At 54.0% G+C, this 24,026-nt stretch overlaps 2 protein-coding genes across 14 annotated transcripts; one reads left to right on the top strand and one right to left on the bottom strand.

Moving 5' to 3' along the window:
• On the top strand, window positions 169-3,267 carry HIRIP3 (HIRA interacting protein 3). Its single transcript, XM_021087988.1, is given in 8 exon segments — window positions 169-664; window positions 742-862; window positions 985-1,099; window positions 1,344-1,964; window positions 1,967-2,349; window positions 2,451-2,619; window positions 2,698-2,796; window positions 2,883-3,267. Coding segments are annotated over 8 exon segments (1,737 nt in total). The 5' UTR covers window positions 169-599; the 3' UTR covers window positions 3,047-3,267.
• Window positions 3,984-23,729, bottom strand: TAOK2 (TAO kinase 2). Of its 13 annotated transcripts, XR_002342903.1 has the most exons (20): window positions 22,763-23,549; window positions 19,535-19,701; window positions 19,287-19,358; window positions 19,092-19,193; window positions 18,556-18,601; window positions 18,327-18,423; window positions 18,077-18,190; window positions 17,879-17,970; window positions 15,075-15,168; window positions 14,889-14,970; window positions 13,841-14,008; window positions 13,415-13,675; window positions 13,085-13,246; window positions 10,663-11,028; window positions 10,374-10,577; window positions 9,798-10,037; window positions 6,445-6,657; window positions 5,620-5,727; window positions 5,301-5,483; window positions 3,984-5,218 (listed from the first exon to the last, which is right to left on the bottom strand). XR_002342903.1 is itself a non-coding variant. In XM_021087986.1 (19 exons), exons 2-19 carry the CDS (start codon window positions 19,664-19,666, stop codon window positions 4,697-4,699), a joined length of 3,150 nt encoding a protein of 1,049 aa, XP_020943645.1. In that variant the 5' UTR covers window positions 19,667-19,701; window positions 22,763-23,551; the 3' UTR covers window positions 3,984-4,696. The 13 variants fall into 13 exon arrangements, 3 of the variants coding, with proteins under 3 accessions (XP_020943645.1, XP_020943644.1, XP_020943646.1); XM_021087986.1 differs by lacking the exon at window positions 5,620-5,727 and having other exon boundaries at window positions 22,763-23,551; XR_002342896.1 differs by having other exon boundaries at window positions 5,620-10,037; window positions 22,763-23,729.

Below are 24,026 nucleotides of genomic sequence, written 5' to 3'. Positions count from 1 at the left end.
TCTTGACCACAGGGGGTGGCTCCGAGGGACCACCGTGAAAGGAGCGTTGTTTCCAGGGGATACGCGGAAGATGGCGCCGCCGCGACGTGAAGACGTCACAGAGATGTCGGCTGCCGAAGGGCTTCCTTACTGACTTGGAATGTGCTTAGCGATTTGAAGCCACAAGACGAATTTCTCCCTGGAATTCCTAGTCTCTAGGTGGGGACGCCCTTTTCTTTCTGTCTTTCGAAAATCACAGAGGCCTAACTGCTGCCCGTGATCACGAACGGAGGCAGCGTCGCAGGTTGATTGCGTTACCCAAAGGTTGCGGGCTGCGAATCGGTTTCTAAGGAAAACTTTCGAAGCGCTTCGTTCTTAAAAAAAAAAAAAAAAAAAAGAGGAAGGAGCTGCGAGACACCCCCCCCCCAAACACACACACTGCCCGGGGAGAGCAAGTTTTGTCTGGTAAAGTTCTCGGTCTAAGCGGCCCGCAACGGACCTTCAACGGTCGCTAGCCTCACGGCTCTACGACTCTGCGCGTGCGCAAGCTCCTGTCAAACGCGTGGACGGAGGCCGGGAAGAAAAAAGGCGGGAGCCACCAGTATTCTGGGTGGAGCAAAATGGCGCGGGAGAATGAGATGCAGGAGTTCACCCGTAGCTTCTTCCGAGGCCGCCCGGACCTCAGGTGCACCGGAGGTTGGCGTTGGGGTTGGAAAGGGCAGGGGCGGGACGGGGACTCTGTCCTGACACGTGTTTCTGCAGCACGCTTACGCACTCCATCGTGCGGCAGAGGTTCTTGGCTCACGCCGGCCGCGACCACCTGGAACCTGAGGAGAAGCAGGCGCTGAAGAGGCTAGTGGAGGAGGAGCTGCTGAAGATGCAGGTGAGGGCGCCAGCCGGGGTCACCAGAGGCGGGGGTTGTGGAGGCGGCGGCGGAGGAGCCTGAGGGGGGCGGGGCCGAAAACAACCTTGGTTCATGTTTTGCCCTCTTGATGCTCCACACAGGTGGATGAAACGGGTGCCAAGGAAGAGAGGCTCGACCTTGCCAAGAAGGCGAAGAGGTCTCCCACCCTCTGCCATGACCGAGAGAGGAAAAGGTTCCGTTTCAATTCAGAGTCAGGTTAGTGCTTTCTACATAGGTGGTCCATTCAAAACGTATTTACTTGTTGCGCGTGAGCTATGCCCCAAGGCCTTAGATGAGGGCGCTGGATGGGTGCGTCAGGCACTAGGAAAAGGGTAGACTGAGCGCTGTCTCCTACTGCCCTTCCGTCTGTCAGAGCAGGATTAGAGGCAGTTTATCCCAAGTGGAGGAAGAAAGTGACAGGAGAAACCTCTCCCAACCTTCTCTTCTCTCCACATTCCAGAGCCCAGCTCTGCAGCCTCCAGCCCAGACTGCTTCAGCCCCCCAGCAAAGAATGAGACGGCAGAAGTCAGTCCCGCTGAGGATGAAAGGCCAAAGCGTGCCTCGAAGAATGCAGTTGAGGAGAGCAGTGATGAGGAAGAACAGCAGAGAGACCTGACTGCAACGATCAGATTAGCAAACGAGGTGGTGAAGGAGAGCAGTGAGGAGGAGGAAGAGGGCTCTGCCAGGAGGAGGAAGATCTGGAAAGGAGAGAGCAGTGAGGGAGAGGAGGAGGGAAAGGAAGAGAAAGAGAACAAAGATGAGGAAGACGAAAAGGCACCCAAGGGCAGGACTAGGAAGAAGCCCGGGGCAAAGAACAAGCAGGCCTCAGGCAGGGCCTCAGCCAGCCGGAAGCTGGCCAGGGAGGCGAGTGAGGACAGTGAGGATGAACCTGCCGAGAGGATAGGAAAGAAGGTGGGAGGAAAGGAAGGAGCTAGAAGCCACCAGGAAAGTGAAAAGCAGAGTGAGGAGGAGACCCTAGCCAAGCAGAAAGAGAACAGAGAGGAGTGGAAACTCAGAGCCCAGAGCAACGGAGGGAAAAGGTCAGCTCGGGAGGAGCAAAGCTGTAAGCAGAAAAGCAGGGCAGAAGACTGCTGGGAGACCAGGAACAGAAGGAAAAAGCAGCCACAGGCAGTGGGGATACCAGTGATGAAGATGAAAAGCCCCTAGCGCAGAGCAGGGACAGGACCGAGCAGAAGGGTGGGGAAAGGCAGAGTGGCAGCAGTGAGGCGGAGGAGGAGGACGACAGCTGGAGAAAGGTGACACCAACTACTGGTAAGACAGCCACGGTGGGCAGTATCAATGGTGAGGCAAGTGACTCAGAGAAGGAGGTGAGTGACATCGAGGCAGAGGGGAGCCCCAAGAGGGAGAGGAAGAACCGCTCTTCCAAGAAGAGCTCCAAGAAAGGCAGGACACGCAGCTCCTCTTCCTCTTCCACCGACGGCAGTCCGGAACCCAAAGGCGGGAAGGTGAGGGTTGAAGGTGGGGTGGGAGGCTGCCATTAGGGATGAGGGAGCTCTTGACGCAAGCCCAGAAGGCGTGGCCTTCAGCTGCTGTCTTTCCTGGCCAGGCTGGCTCAGGTCGTCCTGGTGAGGACCACCCAGCTGTGATGAGGCTAAAGCGCTACATCCGGGCCTGCGGTGCCCATCGAAACTACAAGAAGCTGCTGGGTTCCTGCCGCTCCCACAAGGAACGCCTGAGTGTTCTCCGGGCAGAGCTGGAAGCCCTAGGCATGAAGGGTGAGGCTGGGCGCACCCCGGGGGCTGCAGGAGGACCTTGACTGCCAAGGAGAGACTCACAAGCTTCTTCCGCCCCAGGTAACCCTTCCTTAGAGAAGTGTCGGGCCCTGAAGGAGCAGCGGGAAGAGGCAGCTGAGGTGGCCTCCTTGGACGTTACCAACATCATCAGTGGGTCAGGTGAGGGGCTTCCTCTCACTCCCCAGGAGCAGATGAGGTGCAGACTTTCTCAGACAACTCATCTCCCACCTTCTCCTCCCCTCTAGGCCGGCCACGCAGACGCACAGCCTGGAACCCTTCGGGAGACGCAGCCCCGCCGGGGGAGCTGTACCGCAGGACCTTGGACTCAGAGGAGGAGCGGCCCCGCCCTCCACCCCCAGATTGGTCACACCTGCGGGGCATCATCAGCAGTGATGGCGAGAGCAGCTGAGCTTCCCCCGTCCCCAGGAGGGACGTTCCACTTGTAGAAAGTGTATAAGGCAGCCCCACCCCAATTCTGTGCCTGCAGAGCAGAAGCAGCTTTCTTCAGAGACTTGCAGCCCCCACGGACAGATTGTTGGGATTCTACTTCTCAGCTTTGCATCCTCACTTTAAGGTGTTTACAGGGGTTTACTTTTAAAGACACAATAAAGGAGCGTTTGCATCACCTCATCAGAACTTTGGTCCAGGAAGCTGAGGAGCAGCCACACTGTCCCCCTGGTCTGGTTCCCCTTAATCTCCCTCAGTTTCTCCCAAGCCCCAGCCTCCCACCAGGCTTGATCTGAGAAGAGTGTGGCTCCTTCCTCCACCCTGGCCAGCGGGGCCCTCTGATCACCCTGCTATTAGCTGTGTCTGATAACCAAGTTGGGAGGATGATCTGAACAAATGCCCTTAAGAAGAATGTGAAGCACAAAATGAAAGGGCTTGGGAACAGCTGTTGTTTATGTCTTTCTTCCCCCTTCTGGAAACAGCCACTTAGTTCAGGGGTGATTCTTTCAGCCTTTAAGGGGTGGGTACAGGACCTAAACCTGACCAATCAGAGCACCCCAGGCCTCTGGCTACAGATCAAACCAATCAAGTCACTTCAGGACTGCAAGAATTCTTGCTGTGGAGATTGCTGGTACGCTGTAAGCTTGGAGGTGTTGGGGTCTGCGGGTGAGGTGAACCTTCTGAAAATCTGAAGCTAAAGCGAAGGGAAGCAAGAGGTCCAGAGACTGATGACTTCCCTGGAAGCTCACTCTGGATCTAGTCAAGTCCAAAGTCAGTAAAAATCACTGGAATTTTTAGTTACACAACACAGTAAGTCCTTTTAAAAAACATAAGTTAACACTATCACCTGCCACTGAACATTCCCTAACAAAATTCAGACAGAAAAGGTGAGTCCTGGGATCTGTTAGAATAACCAACAGTTTATTAAAAGCTTGCCCAAGGGGCTCTGTGCCGGCCCCATAGCTGGGAGGGGCTCCCATGACTGCCCCCAGGCCTGGGAGCAGCCCCTTCCAAGGTGATCTGTTCCCCTGCCCAAACTCTGATCTCAATTAAAAAAAAAAAAAAAAAAAAAAAAGATAAAGGACAAGACGGCACAGGACGTCAGACAGCAACGGGGGAATGGAGAGACCCAGGCATCCTGACTCCATGAGTTTCAGGAAGGCCTTTTCCTCCCATTCTCCCCACCCCAGGCTCCAGACCTGCTCTGCCACATCCCAGGTCTGGGTGGGGGCCTGCTGTCCCCAGTCCATGGCCCCATTCCAGAGGGTAGTATAGTTCTCTTTATATAATATATCTAGACCCACCCTTCCCCTCCCCCAGGGGACTAGATGAATATTTGACACACATCATCTCCCTCCTTTCCCGAGGCCGTGATGGAGAGAGACCCTGGCACCATGGTGGGGAGGCAGGGGCACCTGGTCAGCCTTGAGGCACCTATGCCCAAGGTGGCCTTGGGCCACTGGCCAGCCCAAGAAGCTCATGAGATGAGGTCTGAGGGGAGCTGGAGCCAACACCCCTGTCTCCCACTCTTGGGTGGACCTCAGGCTTATAGCCCTCCAGGATCAGGCTCCACCCACCCCTGCCTCGATCATCTGCTCATCCACTTTGTACTTCAAGAATAGAAGTGGGAGGAACCATTGAGGATGTGGGAAGCAACACTGGTGCTGCGGCTCAGAGGCCCTGGCACTGCAGCAGCAGGTGGGCCCACATTGTCACTGCCACTGCCCCCCGAGGCTGCTCGCCGCAGGGGCTGGGGGCTGTTTCTTAGCAGCAGCAGGGCTCCACCACGGGGTGTCCCACTCTGTGCTGGGGGTCCCAGCCAGTTTGGGGGCCCCGGAGGAGCCAGGAGAGAGGGCTGACGCCAGGCTGGGGGGGGCATGCCTGGTGGAGGAGGGCCATGGCTCCAGTGTGCCCCTGAACGGGGAACAGGCCGGGAGGGCCAGGCAGGGGCAGGGGGTGGAGCAGGATAGCCCTGGGCAGCAGCCTCGGCCGGGATGCCCCCCAGAGCCATACTGGAGAAGCCCAGCCTCATGCTCTCAGCATCGAAAGCCTCGATCTCACGGGCCTGCCGCTCAAGCAAACTCCGGATTCGCTCGGAGCGCCCTGTCTGCAGGGCCAGCAGCTCCTCTTCCACCTGGGGTACCGAGAATAAAGGTTAGAGGGTCCGGGGGTGGGGGCTGACCCCCACCCCGAGCCTGGAGGCCCAGCTCTCTTACTCGCTGCTCCAGCAGTGCCCGCCTCAGAGCCACTCTCTGCTCCAGCTCCCGTAGCTCCCTCTCGTGTTGACTCTCCGTGCGGATCTTGATCTTGCTCTGGTAAGCATTGAGCAGCTCCAGCTCCTGTTGAAGCTGCTGCCGAAGGGCCTGGAACTCTGCCTCCTGGGTCTCATCAAGCCGCAGCTAGAGATCAGGAAGAACAAGTTTTAGGGACCACCTTCCTGACCCCCACAATCCTCCCCTGCCCCAGTAGGCCTGGGCCCTAAGGTTTCAAGAAGCAGCCAGTCTCAACATCTATCGAAATGAAAGGTCGTCATACCCTGTGACACAGCAATTACACTTCCAGGAATTTATCCCCCAGGTATACTTGCACATGAGCTCGAAGGTGTTCACTGAAGCGTTGTAATAGCAAAATACTGGAAACAACCTAAATGTCCACCAATAAGGGATGGGTTAAATAAATTATGGTACATCCATACCATGGAAAATTCTATGCTCTTAAAAAATGAGATATGTGTACTGACATGGAAAGATGTCCAAGAAATATTAGGTGGGAAAAGAAGTTAGAGAACAGTATGTAAAAGTATGGTTCCATTTTTGTTTAAACTTTTTATATCATTTTCCAAATACACATAGGGGGAAAAAACCCCTAAAATACCATTACTAACAACAGTTACCTCTGAGAGGCGGGATTAGGTGAGGGAATGGCAATGAATAAGGACACTTTTTACACTGTGCTATTTTAAGTGGCCCATTCCAGTGTTATATGCGATCACTTTTAGAACAGCAACCTTCAAAATCCTCCTCCAGAAGTCTGAGCAAACTGGCCTGAGGGCCACAATAATTTTGATTTGTTCCCTGTTCATAATTAAAGTAACTCAGGCCGGGGAAAAAATTATAGCCACTCTTTCCTTGGTGGTTCTTGGTGGAGTAGGCAGGCTGGCTTTGTCAAGACCTTAAGAGAATACTTAAAAGAAATCATAAAAGCATTGCAGAGAATATCAATAGCGGAAGAAAATCTGAGCTTCCCCAGAACAAAAAGCCCTCTCTCTGTCTACAACCCCCCACTTCCATTGCCCACGGCTCAGCTGGGAATATAGAGGCCAACCTCCACCATGCTCCCTCCCTGGACCCCAGGCCTCACCGCCTGTGAGCTGAGCATCTCTGAGATGGATTGGTCGTACTGCTCGGCTAGGATTGCCAGCTTGCGGGTCTGTTCTTCCTTGAGCCGCTTAAGGAGGCTCTTGTGCTGAGCTTTGGGCGTGGTCTCCAGCAAGTGTGCCCGCAGAGCCTTGTACTGCCGAGTCTGGATCTTACACGTCTCCTGGAACTGCTTCTTGATCTGCAGCTCCTTAGACTATGCAGTGGATGGACCAAGGGGAGATGGGGGCAGGGGGGAGGAGGAGGAGGAGGAACAACCAGGGGAAAGGGGGAGAAGAAAGAGAGGAGGAGAGGAGACAGAAGCAGAGACAGGGAGAGGGAGAGAAACAGAAAACATGTTAGACAGAGGGGGCGGGGGGAGCTGTATACAGACAGATGTGGAGAGATGGGATTGTGTCGAGAGAGATCAGGAAGGTTCATAATGGGCAAGAGATGCAAAGAAGACAAGACAGGTTCCAAGAGCATGTGCACAGAGTTGGGTGGAAAATTCACAGGAAAAAGCAGGAGAGTTCATAGACTAGAGCAGGACAAGGGAGACTCTTTGAAGTACCGAGCGCACACAAAGAAGCTCTGACCATGCAAGGAGGGAGAAAATATAACCTAGAGATAGATGACTATGAGCAGATACAGAATATGCACGAGTGAGAAAACCACGTCAGTTGACACACCCGTGGAAGACAGCAACACAGCTGAGCAAGGACAGAGGAAGTCCCAGGTTCATCACCTCAGGGTGGGAGGGAGGGAAGAAGGATAAGCACCGAGCTAGGAAACGGTTAAAAAGGGGTGGCCCCATCTCAGGCCACATAAGGGAAAGGGGCAAAGGAGGTGGCCAGAAAGGGCCTGACAAGTTCAACAGGCCAGCAGCTGCCACCCTGAACAGACCTCCACATTCCAGCCCCACCCCTTATGCACTCAGCTCCCATGCCGAGCCCACAACCAATCCCATCTTCACAGCCCCCACACGCTGCCTGGGCCCCCAAACTCACCACCCCCTACCATGGGGGCTTGTGGTCCCATCCCCCAGCACTCTAGGGTTGTGCCTGATGCCAGGAGAGACATTCAGCTCCCAGACAGAAGGGAACTACACAGGGAGTGGGTCGGGAGAAAAGGTAGGGAATGAGGACAAAAGCACCCGGAACCTGAGGACTCTCTGGGAGGAATCCACAAACAGGGAACTCTGGGACTAAGTTCTGTGGGAGCTCAACAGAGGCCCGGACCCCTGAGCTGGTAGTGGTCATGGCTGAACGAAGCTATGAAGGTAGAGAAGATGAGGCTGAAGAGTGAGAGGTGTTGCGATAATACAGATGGGGTGAAAAGGTCATGGAACTGGGGGCCAAGGGTCCAGATCGGGGGCATACCGGGGAGGCTAGGCGGCAGGACAAAGCAGACAGAGGCAGCCTGGGCCAAAGGTACAGTTCCGCTCAGATATTTTATTTGTGTTTGTCTTTTTTTTTTTTTTTTTTTTTTTTTTTGGTGGGGGTAAGGGGACAGGTTGGAAGGGAGACAGAAAAACAAAATCAGAGAGAAAAAAAAAAAACAAACATGACTCTTCCCACCCACTGCCACCCCTGGCCCCAGGCCTGAGTCGATGAGGGTGAGGATGAACACACACACAGCGGGAGAACAGCAATAACTTAGGGTGGGGGAGGAGCTCAGGAGAACACAAAGTATAATCTCCGGACTCCACGGCGAGGAGGCTGCCTGTCTAGCGGCCCGAAGGGCTGGGGTGAGGTGGGGAAGCACACCGAGGAAGGAGGGGTAAGGGAGGAGAGGACCGGGACTGGAGAGACTTCACTGAGTAGTGGGAGATAAAGTGCTCGATGCTCTAGACTGGGGCTGGAGAAGAGCTAGAGGTGGTCACCTCCAGGGCGGCAGGGCCCGGGACTGGCGGGTTCGGGATCTCCGCCCAGCCAGAGCCCCTGGCGGTGGTTGGTGGGAGGCAGAGGGGCCTGGCCGGCGCTGGCTGCGTGGTAGCAGCCGGGGGATACGGCTGGGCCGCTCACCCCGAAGCAGGCCCCAACTAGCCAGTGTGTGGATGGCCCAGGGGGGCAAGCAGGTGGCTAAACCCTGGCTGGCCCGTGCCAGGCGCCAGTTCCAGCCCTTGCACAGGGCCCAAAACCTTGCCAACAGGGCTAGTGGGTGTCGGGCAGTGCGAGGATTCCCTCGCCGGGGCCCAGGGACAGGCAGACGGCTGCGGAAGCCATCCTTGTTGGTCTTGGGGTAGAGCGCAAACAGGCCCCGGTCCCCCACGGCCCCACAGCCCTGGAGGGCCCGGAAGGCCATGGGCGACAGACGCAGCAGAGCCCGCAACCAGAGTCGAGAGATGCCCCGGCGCATCCGGGGGACCTGCTGCCTCACCCATTTGCCCCCAGCTGTCAGAGCTGCTAGAGGTAGAAATAGGCCTGGCCAGGCTAGAAGCCAGGCAGCCCCAAGGCCCAGAGGGACACCCATTAGGCCTCGGCGCCAGCTCAGACTCAGGACGGCCCCCAGTGCAGTGCCCTGGGCCAGGAGTAGGAACAGACTGGGGGGCAGGTGCAGAGCTGTACAAAGAAGTAGGTAGGAGGCCCCCAGGCCCACCAGCCCCACCTCAAGGGCCAGCAGGGCTGCCTGCAGGCCACCCCCACCTTGAGCTGCCAGCAGCGGGAGCAGCAGCAGAAGTAGCAGGGGCAAGAGGCCAGAGGAGGACCCCACTGCAAAGGAGAGTCCAGCCAAGAGGCCATGGGACAGGAGCCCAGGGAGCTGGCTAGTAGAGCTGGGTCTCAGATGTGTTGGGGGTGGCTCAGGGGGGATGTCTGGTGAGGGACAGCCATCTCCAGGATCCCTTGGGGTCCTAAATGGAGCCCCCTCCTCTTCCTCCTCCTCCTCCTCAGGGACTGGGGTCAGTGCTGGACCCTGGACCCAGTCAAGCTCAAACTCCTCATCCAAGAAACTACTATCCTCCTTCTCCCACAACCTCCATTCCCCAGATGCCTCCTGGCCCACAATGCTCCTTTCCTGGGACGCCAGGGATGGAAGTCTAAGCTCCTCTACCTCCTCCTCAGGTAGCCCCCAAACGTCCTCATCAACCAAACTCCTACAGTTCAGGGGACTGGGACTCGGGGTTCCTGACTGTTCCCCCAATATCCTCTGCTCCTCTGGCTCCAAGGCAGCCCCTTCCTCTCCCAGAATCCTTCTCTCTGGAACTGCTTCCTCCTCCTCTCTCAGAATTCTTTGGTCCAGGACTGCCTCCTGGCCAGATGAACAGGGCTGCTCTTCTCTAGGGGTGCCTGTGCTGGGTGGTCCCAGAGCCCCAGGAGTGGGGAGCGGGAGGCCCGGGGAACGCTGGCCTGCACGTACTTTGAGGCTCTTGGGCTGCTGGCGAACCTGGGCTGCATGCTTCTGCCGCAACTCTTGCTCACGCCGCTTGTTGTACTCCAGCTGGTTGCCCAGCTCCGTCTGGTGCTGTAGGCGGGTGAGCTCAGCCCGTGTGCGCTGTACGGCCTGGAGCTGCCGTAGCTCCAGCTCCCGTGTGGCCTCATGCTGCCGTAGCAGCAGTGCACACTCCAAGTCCTTCTGTGTCTGTTTCTTGTTCAAGTCCTGAGACAAAAGGGAGGCAGGGCCCAGAAACTGGTCAGGAAGCCTGGTTGGTATCAAGGAAGCAAGAGTCCCAGGACTCTTTGACAGAGGGAGCTGAGAGGTGTTAGGGAGCCAAGCTCTTGGCTGGCCTGGGAACTCTAGTGGGGTCTGATGGGCGTGTAAAGTGAAAGAGGTGTTGAAGAGAAGCCAAGCCTTGAATGAGGACAGAGGGGAAACATGAATGAGGGCAGAGGGGAAACATGAATGAGGGCAGAGGGGAAAGACGACCACAAGTGAGGCAAAGGGAAAAGGGTAGGTGCCTGCATCTGGAGGAGAATGGAGGGTGAGGTGGCCTACCTCTCGCAGCAGGTCCTGGTCCAGGCTGTGACGAGCCAGTAGCATCTTGCGCTTGTACTGGCGACACTGCAGCTCAAAGTACTGGCGCTGCCGCCGCAGCAGCCCAGCCTCCTCCTCTGCCTGGCACTGCTGCAGCTGCTCCTTCTGCCGCAAAAGCCACTCGGCCTTCTCCCGCTTGGGGGTGCTGGGGTTCTCCTGGAGCTCCTAGGAATGGGCAGTGGGGATAGCAGGTGGTCAGGGCCTGCCTCACCCACCATCAACCCCACCCACCGCTGCCGCCCTACCTCACCTCCTTCAGCTGCTCCTTCCGAAGTTTATAGGTTCGCTTCTGTGCCTCCAGCAGGGCAGCCAGCTCCTTCTTCTGCTGCCCGAGGATGTGCTGCTGGAACTTACGCTCCTCAGCCTGGGCAGCTCTTGCCTCCTTCTCACCGATAGCCTGGTGCCGCCGTGACAGCTTTTCTGCCTCAGCCCCAAAGCCAGCCCGCTGTGCCTCGAGCTCCCGCTGCAGCCGTGCGCTATGTTCCTCACGTTCACCCCTCAGCCTTGACTCCAACGCTAACAGCTGCTTCTGGTGCTGGCGTCGCATCCGCTTATAACCACTCAGCTGCTCCCGCAGGGCTGAGTCCTGCTCATGCTCCTGGATTTGACGGCTAACCTGGGGTGGGAGAGAGGATGAGAAGTCGGGTATAGCCCTGGCTCTCATGTTATTAACACGCATAGTCTTCATGCTCTATGGGGGAAAAACATGGGTCTCAGACTCACGGGTTGAATTCTCATTTGGTACTTTGCCTACACGTAACCTCTCTGAGCCTGCCCCCTAAACTGGCTAACGGGGATATCATCTACTTCACAGGCTGGTGTCATTAAATGAGACAGTAACAGGTGCTAAGTACAAGGCCTTATATAAAACAGCAACAATTCAGATTAGTTCAAAAGCTTAAAAGAACCAGACAGACTTGCAGACCTGGGCCCAGATCCCAGATCTGCCCCTTACTAACCATGTGACCTCAAGCAAGTTAATGGAGCTAAGGCTTATTAGTTCTGTTAAATGGGACAGTAAGACCTCCTCATAGGGGCTGTGGAGATTAAGTTTGATACCGCTTCAATAGTGTCTAGAACACTCTGAACCCAGAAGTGTTGGTTCCTTTCCCTTCAGAACACGCAAGACCCTCTAGAACCCAGGTACAGAGCTGGAATACGGACCGTGGGACGTTGGCACAACAATAACACTGGGCCCGGATGTCATCCGCAGTTTGAGCTCAGATTCCACTGTCCAGAAGCTATTCAATGGACCCCAAACTAGTCTAGGTGGCCCAAACCCTGGAAGTCACAATCCTCTCTGCCCAGTACCACCAAGCACCACAGGGTCTCAAGAACTGTCTTAGCAGAACCAGCCACAAGCAGAGGTTATAAGAACATACTAGACCAAACAGTGGCCTCCAAGGGGACTGTTGAAGCTTGCAGCTAAATAAGACTGTTATTTATTTATTTACTTATTTATTTTTTGCCATTTCTAGGGCTGCTCCTGCGGCATATGGAGGTTCCCAGGCTAGGGGTCCAATCAGAGCTGTAGCCACCGGCCTACGCCAGGGCCACAGCAACGGGGGATCCGAGCCGCGTCTGCAACCTACACCACAGCTCATGGCAACGCCGGATCCCCAACCCACTGAGCGAGGCCAGGGACCGAACCCACAACCCCATGGTTCCTAGTCGGATTTGTTAACCACTGCGCCACGACGGGAACTCCATAATAAGACTGCAATTTAGGAGTTCCCGTCGTGGCGCAGTGGTTAATGAATCCGACTAGGAACCATGAGGTTGCGGGTTCGGTCCCTGCCCTTGCTCAGTGGGTTAACGATCCGGCGTTGCCGTGAGCTGTGGTGTAGGTTGCAGACGCGGCTCGGATCCCCCGTTGCTGTGGCCCTGGCGTAGGCCGGTGGCTACAGCTCTGATTGGACCCCTAGCCTGGGAACCTCCATATGCCGTGGGAGCGGCCCAAGAAATAGCAACAACAACAACAAAAAGACAAAAAAAAAAAAAAAAAAAAAAAAAAAAAGACTGTAATTTAAAAGTTATTAAAAGTATGGATAAAAATTATGCTTTAGGAAAAGTCCACTCTTCCCTGTGAACTGAGAAAAACATTGCCATGACTTGATTTTAGGAGAGGACCAAGGTCATGGTTACAGAATTTGAGACCCATCATAGGTGCCTGGGAAGTAGCTCAAGCTGTTTCGCACCTGTTTCATCTCACAAATGGGATCATACCCTCTCCCTCCCAGAAGAGCTGGAAGGATTAAATACAGGCATGCGTGTGGGCCTGAAAGCCAATTACTGCACAGGCCCATACCTGCACACCATCTCTGTCTTCTAAGGGCACAGCAACCCTGTCATAATGCTGTTCAGGAACACCACAGCACAAGGATACCAAGTGCCTGGCTGGCCAGGCACCTGGGAAGGCTCACCAGGAGATGCTATTTACACCCAGTCACAAAAATGGAGTAAGAGTTTACCAGCACCCACACCAGGAAATGTGACCAAAATAGTCCACTGGGAGAAGAGAGAGGAGAGGGGAGGGCTTAGGTGAGAAGGCAAGGGACAGCAACAGAAAGTGAGGGTAGAACCTAGACTTAGTCATATGCCACAGGGAGAGCACTGTTTCTGGACTCAGACAGTTCGGGGAATCCAGGCCGAGGCAGGGTGGCTGCGCTTACCAGGGAGGCAGTACGAATGGTGGCAAAGTGGTCCCGGTTGCGGCAGTAGGCCCGACGGCGGGCAGAAGAGGTGGTAGCGGTGGGAGCCGGGGCTGCAGGTGGCTGGAGAGGGCCTGGGGTCATCTCTGGCTGGTAGGGGTCATCATACAGGTTGTCAGAGCCCTAGAGGAGGTAGAAGGAATGTCTGAGACTCAGAGGTCACTGGATCCAGAGGGAGTTCCCCAGAGACCCAGTGAGACTCAGAGGAGGAGCAGTCATGCGTGATTCCCGAGCAGGAGAGCTGGGGCTTGGCCCCACTACTGTCAAGCCTACTCAGGGTGAGCTGCGTACCGGCAGCCGGTGGATGATGGAGCTGTGGGAGGTGACTGTGTGCTCCCCTTCCTGCATCATTGCCATTTCCCGGGCTTCAGGGCCTTCCTCCTCCTCTTCTTCCTCCTCCTCTTCCTCTTCCTCCTCTTCATTGTCGGAGGCATCTGCTAGGCTGTTGACTGAGCTGCTCTGGCTGGAGGCGCTGATGGACATGCTTGGCACTGAATGGCTACTCTCTAGACTGGTCAGCGTCCCCGCCCGATGCATGTAGGGCTCTGCTTCCTGTGAACAGGACACAGGCAGTTGGGCAGGAGAGGGGAAGGACAAGGGGTCTGCACACAAGGAAACAGAGGGTACAAGGAGGGGTGGGGAAGGGAGTGCTAAGCAGCTGCTAGAAGGCAAGTACAAGATGATGGTGAAGCAGGGTGGCAGGGCCAGCTGGTTCACCTCCTCCTCCTCTGGGGCCTCAGCGCCAGGGCCATTGGGTGCCTCTTGGAACAGTATCTTCTTCATCTTGCGGTACTGCAGGTTGTCCAGCTCCCGAACAGCATCCTTGGTCCTCTGGATTAAGTCCATGATGACTGTGGGTGGCCGCTCCCGGAGCACAAAGCGGTGCTGCAGGAAGAGAACACTGAGATAGTCTCTTATTCCTCCAGGCACAGCTGACAAGTAGAAGAGACAGGAGATCTGGATTCTAGTCCATGTTCTATGAAGAAGTGATGCCTGCCCGTGGACGTCATGAGCCTCTCTGGGCCTCAAAAGGCATCCCACAACTATAGAGCAAGTAGATCGAACTAGACAATCTAAGTCAGTTCCCAACTAGGGGTCCGTAGGTTCCCATGGGGCTCTGAAGGGAACAGAGGTCTTTCTACCTTTTTTTTTTTTTTTTTTTGGCTTTTTAGGGCCACACTCACAGCATATAGAGGTTCCCAGGCTAGGGGTCAAATCGGAGCTACAGCTGCCGGCCTACACCACAGCCATAGCAACACAGGACCCAAGCCACGTCTTCAACCTACACCACAGCTCCCGGCAGAGTGAGGCCAGGGATCAAACCTGCAACCTCATGGTTCCTAGTTGGATTCGTTCCCGCTGGCCCACAATGGGAACTCCAACCCTTCTACTTCTAATAACTCAAAAACCACCTAAGGGAAATCATACATTTACCCGTGACAAGGCCACAGAGGCTTTGGCTTGAATTACATCAGATCAATGTGGTAACCCTCGTTATATCGCATGCTGACCAGAAACCCTGGCTGGCAATTATATACATCTTCGATTAATAAAAGATGGGGAAACAACCATCATTACTTAATAAATAAAGACAGTCTGGTAGACAAAATCTTGCAAAACAGAGTCCACTGGGCACTGGGGTGGGAATTCATAAATGAAGTTCTTGGTGGACACAGAACTGGGAATCACTAATTTCATTGAGGGGTTTCTTGTGGTTCCAACAAAGCTACAGCTCAAACAGAATGCTAGGCCAGTGAGCCCTCACCTTCAGAAGAACCTCTGAGGTTGGTCTGTCTTGAGGGATTTTCTGAAGGCAGGAGTCAACAAAATTCCGGAAGTACTCAGACCTAGAAGTCACAGGAGGGTAAGGAAGGGGTGGGGTGGGGGGGCACGAGCCAGGCAGCCTTACCCCTGTGGCCTAACCCCTGGGCCCAGGAATCCCAGTCCTCACCAGTGTCCTGACTGGAGCACAGGGGACTCGTTCTGTGCAATGTGGTATAAGGCACTCATCGCATTCATGTTAAACAGCGGTGGTTTCCGTTCCGCTACAGAGAAAGGTCAAGGGGGAGAAGGTGAGAGGTAGCAGGTGGGCAGAGGAGACAGGAATGGAAATTAGAAGACTTGGGTTCACAGTCCTGCTCCCTGACTTCCTCGCTGCACGATCTTGAGCAATTCCCATAATTGCAATTAATGCCTTCCTCTGTCAGATGCAACACCCATGCTCTCTACTGCACATGGGTGGAATAGAGATCAAAGAAAATAAGGCAGAGTGCAGGGTGCCCTTCCTGGGGTCCAGTGCAAGGCTAGCTCAGTGCCTTACCATGTACAAATCACGTACAGATCATGCAGACCGTGTTTGTCAGTATGTCTGTCATCCCTGCCTGGATACTGCAAATTCTGGAACCCGCTTAAGAAATGATAAGCCTAGAAGAGTTGAATAAGCCTTACCACATTTGGTAAGAGACTGTTTCTGCATCAATTCTGCAAGTAACTTAAGAATTTCCTGTTTCCGCATTAAATTGTTTCTCTTCTTAGGACCACCTCTACTAAAGATTTGATCAAGCAGTAAATATATATTGAGCCCTTCCCATTAAAAAAAAAAAAAAAGGAAGAAAGAACGAAAAAGAAAATAACATGCAAAAGCACCAATGATGGCAGAAGGAAGCATGTTTAGTTGCCTGCCCAACCAATGTTTATTAGGAGCCAAATGACAGCAAAAAACTTGCTTGTTATGCAGAAGATAAAGAAAAACAGACAAGCCCTGTCCTCAGGGAACTTCCACTCTAACAAGGAGATTAAACAGAATTGAACAAGTAACCTCAAGTTCCAAGTGCTACCTGGCACAAGAGGGAAACCTGGCTGGGAAGCTGGGTGTGTGGTGGGCCTTCATGCTAGTACATTTGCAGGGGGACTCAGGAAGGTCTTCTGGAAAACAGGAGACAAACCTTAGATCAAAAGTTGCAAGCCAGAAGCCCCTTGTGGACCAAATGTTTTGTGTTGTTTACACTTTTGGCCTAAACAGTGATTCTTAAACTCTGACAACAGCAACCAAATAATAATAACCTAAATTTCAAATTTCTCTTAAAAAATTACCTGGTGAAATGGGGCATACATTCCTGCATAACACTAGGCTGGAGCTAAGTAATAGCTGCCCTCTTCCCATGGGAATAGCGACCTCCGGTCTCCTTAGTCTCCTCCATATTGCTTCTCTGATACTATCAGTTGCCATTTATAATCAAGATTGATGGGTTTTTTTTCCTTTTTTTCTTTAGGGCTGTACCCATGGCATATGGAAGTTCCCAGGCTAGGGATTGAACCAGAGCTACAGCTGCCGGCCTATGCCACAGCCACTGCAACGCAGGATCCAAGCTGTATCTTTGACCTAGATCACAGCTTGCAGCAATGTTGGATCCTTAACCCACTGAGCAAGGCGAGGGATTGAACACATCCTCACAGACACTGTGTCAGGTTCTTAACCTGCTGAGCTACAACGGGAACGCCAAGACTGATGGATTTTTTTCAACAGTAGAGAAATATTTCTCTGTGCTCATTCTACTTAAACCTAGGAATAAAATGGACAGCTCCAGATTTTTCTTACACCTGACCTGCTTCACATATTTCCATCGCCTGCCTGGCCTTGAGCTTAAATGGTAAATGTAGACATGTGTGGATGGAGGGAAAAGCATGTCCAAATCTCTGACCTCACGCAGAGAACACGATACAAAGGTAATTAGGAGGAAAAATTCATGGCACACTTGGGGGTGGAGCTTGTGAAGGGGAGAGCCAGCCTTTAGGAAGCAGAGCCTTTAGGTTGCTGTAAGCAAGGACAGGGATAGCTTTAGTCTTGAAGGTAACAGGGAGCCACTGATGGCTCTGAGGAGGGGAATAAACCACCAGCACATCACCTGAGCAGATCTATGGGACAAAAAAGAGATTGGAAGGAAAAAGTGACTGGCGATGGGAAAGATCACACTGGAAGTTGCTGGTAAGAGTAACAGCATCTCTTTCTTGGGCAATTATCTTGTGCCCGGCACCATGTTCCGGGCCTTACAAATATCATCTCTCTAAAACAGTTGTTTCAATATTGTTGGCTGACAGAGATGAGACCCTCAACGTGGCTTCAAGGCCTTATGAACTCACTTGAGCCTAACTCTTTGGCCTAATCGTTCACTGCTCTTTGCAATACATGCAACATTCCACACAACTGAAGCTCGTCTCAGTTCCCCAGGCCTGCTCCTATCTCTCTGTCTGGAATGCTTTTCCTTGCAGTCTTCTAATGGCCATCTATTATTCGTCTCGTGCTTCTGTTTCGATAGCTGTGCTGCAAAGGAGACCATCCTCATCCCCTAAACTAGATCAGGTCTCTTGTTTTTCAGTTGTACTGCTCCTGCAACTTTTATCACAATGAGACAAAACATGCCTATTCCCCAACTTATAAGGTCCAAGAGAGCAGGAATCTCATTCACTGCTACAACCCCAGAACTTATTAGCATGATACATGGCACAGAGTGGGCACTCAGAAAAGATTTAAAACTAGAGGAGAGATTTAAAACTAGAGAGAGAGATTAAATGCTATGAAATCTTCAGGTCTAGGAAGTGGCAGGATTGGACAGCGGACTGTATTGGAGACCAGGGACAGACTCAAAATGGACAGATGCTAGGAGGCCTCACAGGATGGGACAGTGTGGGGAACAGAAGACGAGAAAGGAATAAAGAGAAAAGAGGATAAGGGAGCAGAAAGGACAATGTCCTTACCCAGCTCGATGCATGTTATGCCCAAGGACCAGACATCCACCTTGCCATCGTACTGCCCCTCATCCATTGCCAGGATCACTTCTGGAGCCATCCTGGGAGAATGGTCAGGAGAGAGAAGCTAATCACCTGCCCAGACCCTGCTAACTCCTGCTCCCAACATTCTGGGAGCTCTCCTCACTCACCACCACTCCCACTTACCAGTATGGGGTGCCCACGAAGGAGTTGGCAGGTGCCATGATGGATGCAGAACCGAAGTCCCCCAGCTTCACCAAGCCTGGCTCTGACAGCAGGATGTTTCCAGCCTTCACATCCCTGTCAGAGGCAAAGCACGGGGGTAAAATACGTATCTCAGGAAGGCTGGGTTCCAAGTCTCCAAGAAGCTGTTGCCAGCAGAATGAGGAGTGGTGTAGCGAGCACCCCGCCCACCTATCGTTAGTGCTGCTTGTACCTATGGATCATGTTGTGGGAGTGCAGATAAGCCAGGCCCTGAAGAGCCCCGTGGGTCACAGCTGCAATCTCCACCTCCTGAAGGGGCTTCTTGTGCACTGAAGAGTAAGGGAAAAACATTACACTGAGGGAGCCCAAGGGTGGGACTGGAACTACCTTCCCTTAACCCTTCCCCCTACAGTTTCTCTGCTCTTCTCCCTCTCCCACTTGTAAGCCAAAGAATCACTTACCTTCTAGAAGGTCAGAAGCTGAGCCCAGGCAATACTCCATCACCAGCTAAAGGGTCAAGGGTCAGAGATCAGCAGATCTGGCCACCCCTGACCTGTCTCCCTCAGGGAGAGATCCAAAACAGAGAGCTTCCTTCACTCAAGTGATGCCCCGGGGGTAATAACAAGGAGAAAAGACAACTGAGAAAATGGAGAGTGGAGGGGAGTCCCTAGAGTAAGGATCTCACTTAGAAAGAGCCCAAGACATCACCACCACTGTCATCTGGATCCCTTCAAAGCCTCATTCACTCTGCAGCTCCTCCAGCCCACATGCCCCCTTTCAACTGCTAACAGTCTACGTCACTCTTCAAGCCCAGCCTCTCCTCTGGATGCGCAACGCTGTTCATGAATTTGTCGGAGGACTAAAGAGGTTGGGAGAGATTTCCTCCCTCCGGAGATCTGAATGACACTCTGAACAGATCCCACCTAAGAGCCTGGACTAGGGTAAGGATGGGCCTGAGTGGGGGCAAAGATCAGGGCAGAGGCAGGGGCTAGCTCACCCAAGCCGTGTGTTCCCTCAGGTAACAGCCCCGGTACTGAATGGTATTGGGATGCCGGAGCTTCTGCAGGAACCGCACCTCCTTGATGATGTCCTGCCACTTCTGAAAGAAGGTCAGGGGAAGAGAGGCTTCCTCAGCCTGCACCTTGAGACTGGGATCCTCTGCCTCCTACCCAGACTGTCAAACCTGACCCACCTCATTTGACTGCTTCCCACTGTAAGACATCTTCTTGATGGCCACCACCTCACTATTCCGGACATCCCGGGCCTAGAGGACCAGACCAGAAGGTAGTGAAGGTCCCCAGTGAACACGGGGCAGCAGGCAGACTTGCTGGCCCAGTAGGAGGGCAGGAAAGGCTGGTGTGATGGAGTAGCATACAGGGCTGTTTGGAGGTCTGCAGTGGGAAGACAGTGCCTAACCCACCCTCCCAAGCCTCAACTCACAAAGTACACAGCTCCAAAGCTGCCATGGCCAATTTCCCGGAGGTCAGAGAAGAGCTTTTCTGGGTCATCCTTGAAGAAGAGCTCAGCCACATCGGGGTCCTTCAGGCTCCCGGCCCGGCCCCCAGCTGGCATGGTGGCCCCTGGGGGCCCTGAGAATGGGGCCTGACCTAGAGGACAGAGACAGGACTTTTAGAACAAAGATGGGCTCCTCAGAGAGGTAGGGGTCCCTCAAGTTTCTGCCTTCTCCTCCCCTAGTTCCCCAGAGAGGGGGAGGCATTACTGAGGAAGGGCAGGGTGAGATAAGAAACATCAAAGCTCCCCCCCAACCAAAAAAAGGTGCCCTGGCAACCAGAGCATGGGGGCCGGATCCCCAGAGTCCCTAAAACCACAGGAAGACTAGGAGCTAAGCATCTTCACCTACCCTTTCAGCCCTCAATAAGTTCCATCTCCCTACAACCCTTACATCTCCTCTCAAGAATAAAAGATTGTGCCTCCCGGCCAGAACCCCAGATCCCCAAGTGTCCTGTCCCACAAGTACCATGCCCCATTTCCAGGCACCTTCCTGTTCCCCTTGGCGTTGAGGCCCCCTCCTTCCTCAACCTCTCACACCGTGGAAGAGCGCAGGAAATGGCCAGGCCGGAGGCAGTGGAAATCCGGCCATTGTTACAAGTGGGTACTGGCCCACAGGGGCCAAGAGACTTGCTCTCAAAAAGGGCTGGGGACACTGTGGCAGGGAGGAGATTTAGAATGGGAAGGACAGGGACAGAAATGGCCTCTGGCTCTGCGGGGTTCTCTGTGATCTGGGCTGCCTTCTTTGTCCAGTCCAATGGCATACATATTACTTTGCAGTGTACAAAGGACATTTATTGAGCATATAGAAAGCCCCTTACGTACATCACCTTCCATTCAATCCTCACCACAACCTTATGAGGTTTTACCATCACCCCTATTTTACAGAGGAGGAAATGGACTCAGACAGGTCAAGTGACGTGCCGTGCCCAAAGCTGGTCCTCTATCCCTGTGTTTTCAGAACAGCCCTATGAAACAAGCTGGGCAGGATCGTGATCTTCATTTCACAGATGAGATCACTGAGGCATAGAAAGGAAGGACTTCTTTCCCAAGGTCACAGTACAGGACCTTCTCCTCACCAGGCATTACTCCCTCAATAACTCACTCCAAGCTCAATCCCCTCCTGCAGGAAGCCTCCCCAGACTACTGTGCCCTTGGGGAGAGCTCCTAGAGCATCTAGCCAGAAATGTGCTGAAAACTCCAGCAGTACTTCACAGCCAAGACCCCCAAGGGGATTCCAGGCCAGGCTCCTGGCTAAGTACTTGTTGGAATTTAGGCACAAAAGAGTTTTCAGCAGAGCTGGACTCCCAGGGCAGAGTTCTAGCTCCTTAAAAGCACCTAACAATTTAGCATGTAATTATATTCTGTTGTGCATTGTTTCCTGTTGTGTTGTTAATTTTGTCTTCTCAGCCCAACTGGAAGCTGGAGGGCACGGAGCAAGCCTCACTCTCTGGTGGGCCCCCAGGGTGCAGAGGGCTCAGAATAGCCTGAGATTGATTGATTGCCCTGAGCCCAGCCCTAAGCAGCTCTCAGCTCCTCAAAGCAGGCCCCTTTCTCCATTCTCCTGCCAGCAACCCTGCTAAGCACCCCTCACCCCCACCACACACCCACACACAAAGGCAGGTGCTCACAACTTGCCAAAGGAATCTTCTTGACCTCTTTATCAGCACCCAGCCAAGAATGCCAACCCAGGACCCCAGAGCGCATGTAAGGGATGCCAGTGAAACATCACACAGGGCCTCTGCATCAAATAACAAACATATGAGTGGTTACCAAGGTCTGTGCTAAATCATAACCACCTTCTAAAATGGACAATGTTATCTCCACTCTACAGATGAGGAAACCCAAGTCTGTCGGTCCTAAGCTACACTACCAGCGCATATCATCCACAAAGTACAGCAACAGGGCTCTGAGTAAGTTCCTTACACTTGGTCTTCTCATCAGTAAAACGGATGACAGTGTGGGGCTGTTGTGAATTTTTTAATGAGATCTCATACTTGGGAGGAACACCATGCAGACACTCAGTATACGGATTTTTCTCTCTGCTTCCAGAGTCACCCAACAAGGCTCTAATGCTTTGGGGATCATCCTACCCTACCTACCTACAGCTCGGCTTTAACTGTTAAAGAGACACCACTGTCATTTGTCAGAAGAGGCAGCCCTCTCAGGAACCCAGGCCAAAGACTGGGATCAGGGTAAAAGATGAAGGTCACAGTAGAGAGAAAAATCCATGAAGCAAAAGGCAGAAGCCAGAACTTCCCATCAGGACAAGCTCCTGAGAATAGCCCTCAAGTAGCTCCTCTCTCTTCCATTCTTAAATCTCACCCCAACTCATTCTCCTCTGCACCCCTGGCTAACCCCAAGCACAGAACAAAAGAGATAACGAGAGACGGGTATGGCGCAGAGGGGGCAAGACTTGATCAAGGGCTTGGGTTCCAATTCTGATTCTGCCACTGTGTGACCTTGGGCAACCTCTCTGGGCCTTAATGTTCTCAACTGTAAAATGGGAAGACAGCAATCAATGAGCCCCTCACCAGATGAATGGAGGGGAAGAGGTCACATGAGAGAAGAGATATAAAGCACTTTGGAAATAAATTGCCAGACAAATGGGCTCACTTCTACCATCACAGCAAGAGGTTGGAAGGTAACAATAGGCTGGGGGGAAATATTGCCAGGTACCCCCAGATACAAATGCACTCACACACTTCCTTGAAAGGACAAGAAACCCAACCAGACCATGCCTGAAAAACAGATAAACAGACCCACCACAGGGATCAGAGGCATGGGAATCAACAACCCAGAGCAGTAAGGAAAGAGGGTTACAATCATGGAGAAGGGGTAGCAGTGAGGGGCAAAGTGAACAGAGAGACCAGAAGGGCACAAACCCATCCGATTAGCTCAAGCACCCTAGGGTATGACCCCCGGTGACATCGGAGACCCTGTCACCTGAGGTCCCCCAGCAACCAGGCAATAATGAAGGGAAGAGGAAGGGAAAGAGGGTGGCAGCAAAAGGCAAGGCTAGTCAGAGGCTGACCACTGGCCCCGTTGGGCTTCCCCATCCTGAGGACAGGGCCTACCCAGGGCCAGCTTCCCAGAAAGAAGCACCCTTTCTTCTCAAGCTAGACACAGGGACCCGCGCCCCTGCACCCCGTGTCTCACCTGGTAGGGGTCACTATGGTGCCCCAGCGCCTCCGCCTCCTCCTGGGGTCCTCCAGCGGCTCTGCCAAGCAGGGAGAGGGGCAAGGAGACCTTTCCCCTTGCCACCTCTTCCTCGGCTTTCGCCCTTCCTGAGGGGCGGGCCCGGGAAGCCTCCCGTGGAGGGGAGGGGGTGACAACCTGATCTGACCTCGCGGTCCAGTCCTCCTCCTCCTCGAGGGCGACAGTTGCTGAATCCCGGATTTCTGATTGTGGGGTCTGAGCCCCAGATATTTGAACGGGGGGAGGCTGAATCTGATATCTGAACTAGTGGGGAATGAACCCCGGATACTGGTACACGCAGGATCCTGAACACCAGATATTTGAAATTCTATGAAACAGAGCCCCAGGTTTAGAGAGGTTGGGACCCGAGTCCCGGATATCTGAAATCTGAGGGGCTGATACCCGGATATTTGAGAAGCGTGGGGTCAAGCCCGGAAATTCGAGACCGAAGGGACTGAGCCCCAGGTCTTCGGCCACCGACAGGGGGCCTACCCCGAGGACGGTCGACCGCACGGCCCCTCTCACGCCGGGGTCCGAGGGTGACAGCCTCCACTCCCGCCCCGGCCTCCTCCCTTTCCCCTTCTCTCTCCCGAGGATAGCGGAAAGATTGTAGCTAAGGGCGGTCCCCGTGCCCTCTCTCCCTCTCCTCTTCTCAGTCTCAGCTTCTCTCCGCACCACAGCCCCGGTCTCGTCCCGGTCTCCCTCTCCCTCTTCCTCCCAATTCCAAGATGGAGACCGGGCGGGAGCGCGCAGGCGCGGTAGAGACGCCGGGCCAAGGGGGCGGGGCTCAGAAGGGAATAGTCCCGCCCCCTCCCCTTACCGCTGCGGCCGGGGAGCTGGGCAGTAACCCAGCCAGAGTGCGCGCGCGCCCCGCCACGCGGACCCCGGGTGGGAGGAGGCCGGGAGAAGGGCCAGTCTTGGAGGGGGAGGAGCCCAGCGCGCTGTCCGACAACTGGTGGTGGAAAGGGCTGCGGCGCATGCGCCCGCCCCGCCTTAGCGCTGAGCCCGAGCTTGTTGCTAGGGGAAGCTTTGAGGGGGCGCGGGTGGCAGGAAATAAGAAGCTGCGATCTGCGCCTGCGTGCAGGGTAGAGGTTGGGAGGGGTAAGGGAAGACTGCTGCTGGGCGCGGAAAAGGCGGGAAAACGGACTGTCCTGCTTAGTAACTATCCAGCCGGGACGTGGGCTACCAAGTTCGAGGAATCTTTGCTGGTAAAATTCTGTCATAT

This window comes from Sus scrofa, chromosome 3 (genome assembly GCF_000003025.6).
Source record: "Sus scrofa isolate TJ Tabasco breed Duroc chromosome 3, Sscrofa11.1, whole genome shotgun sequence".
NCBI classification, from domain to species: Eukaryota; Metazoa; Chordata; class Mammalia; order Artiodactyla; family Suidae; genus Sus; species Sus scrofa.
This window is presented reverse-complemented; position numbering and strand designations above follow the sequence as displayed.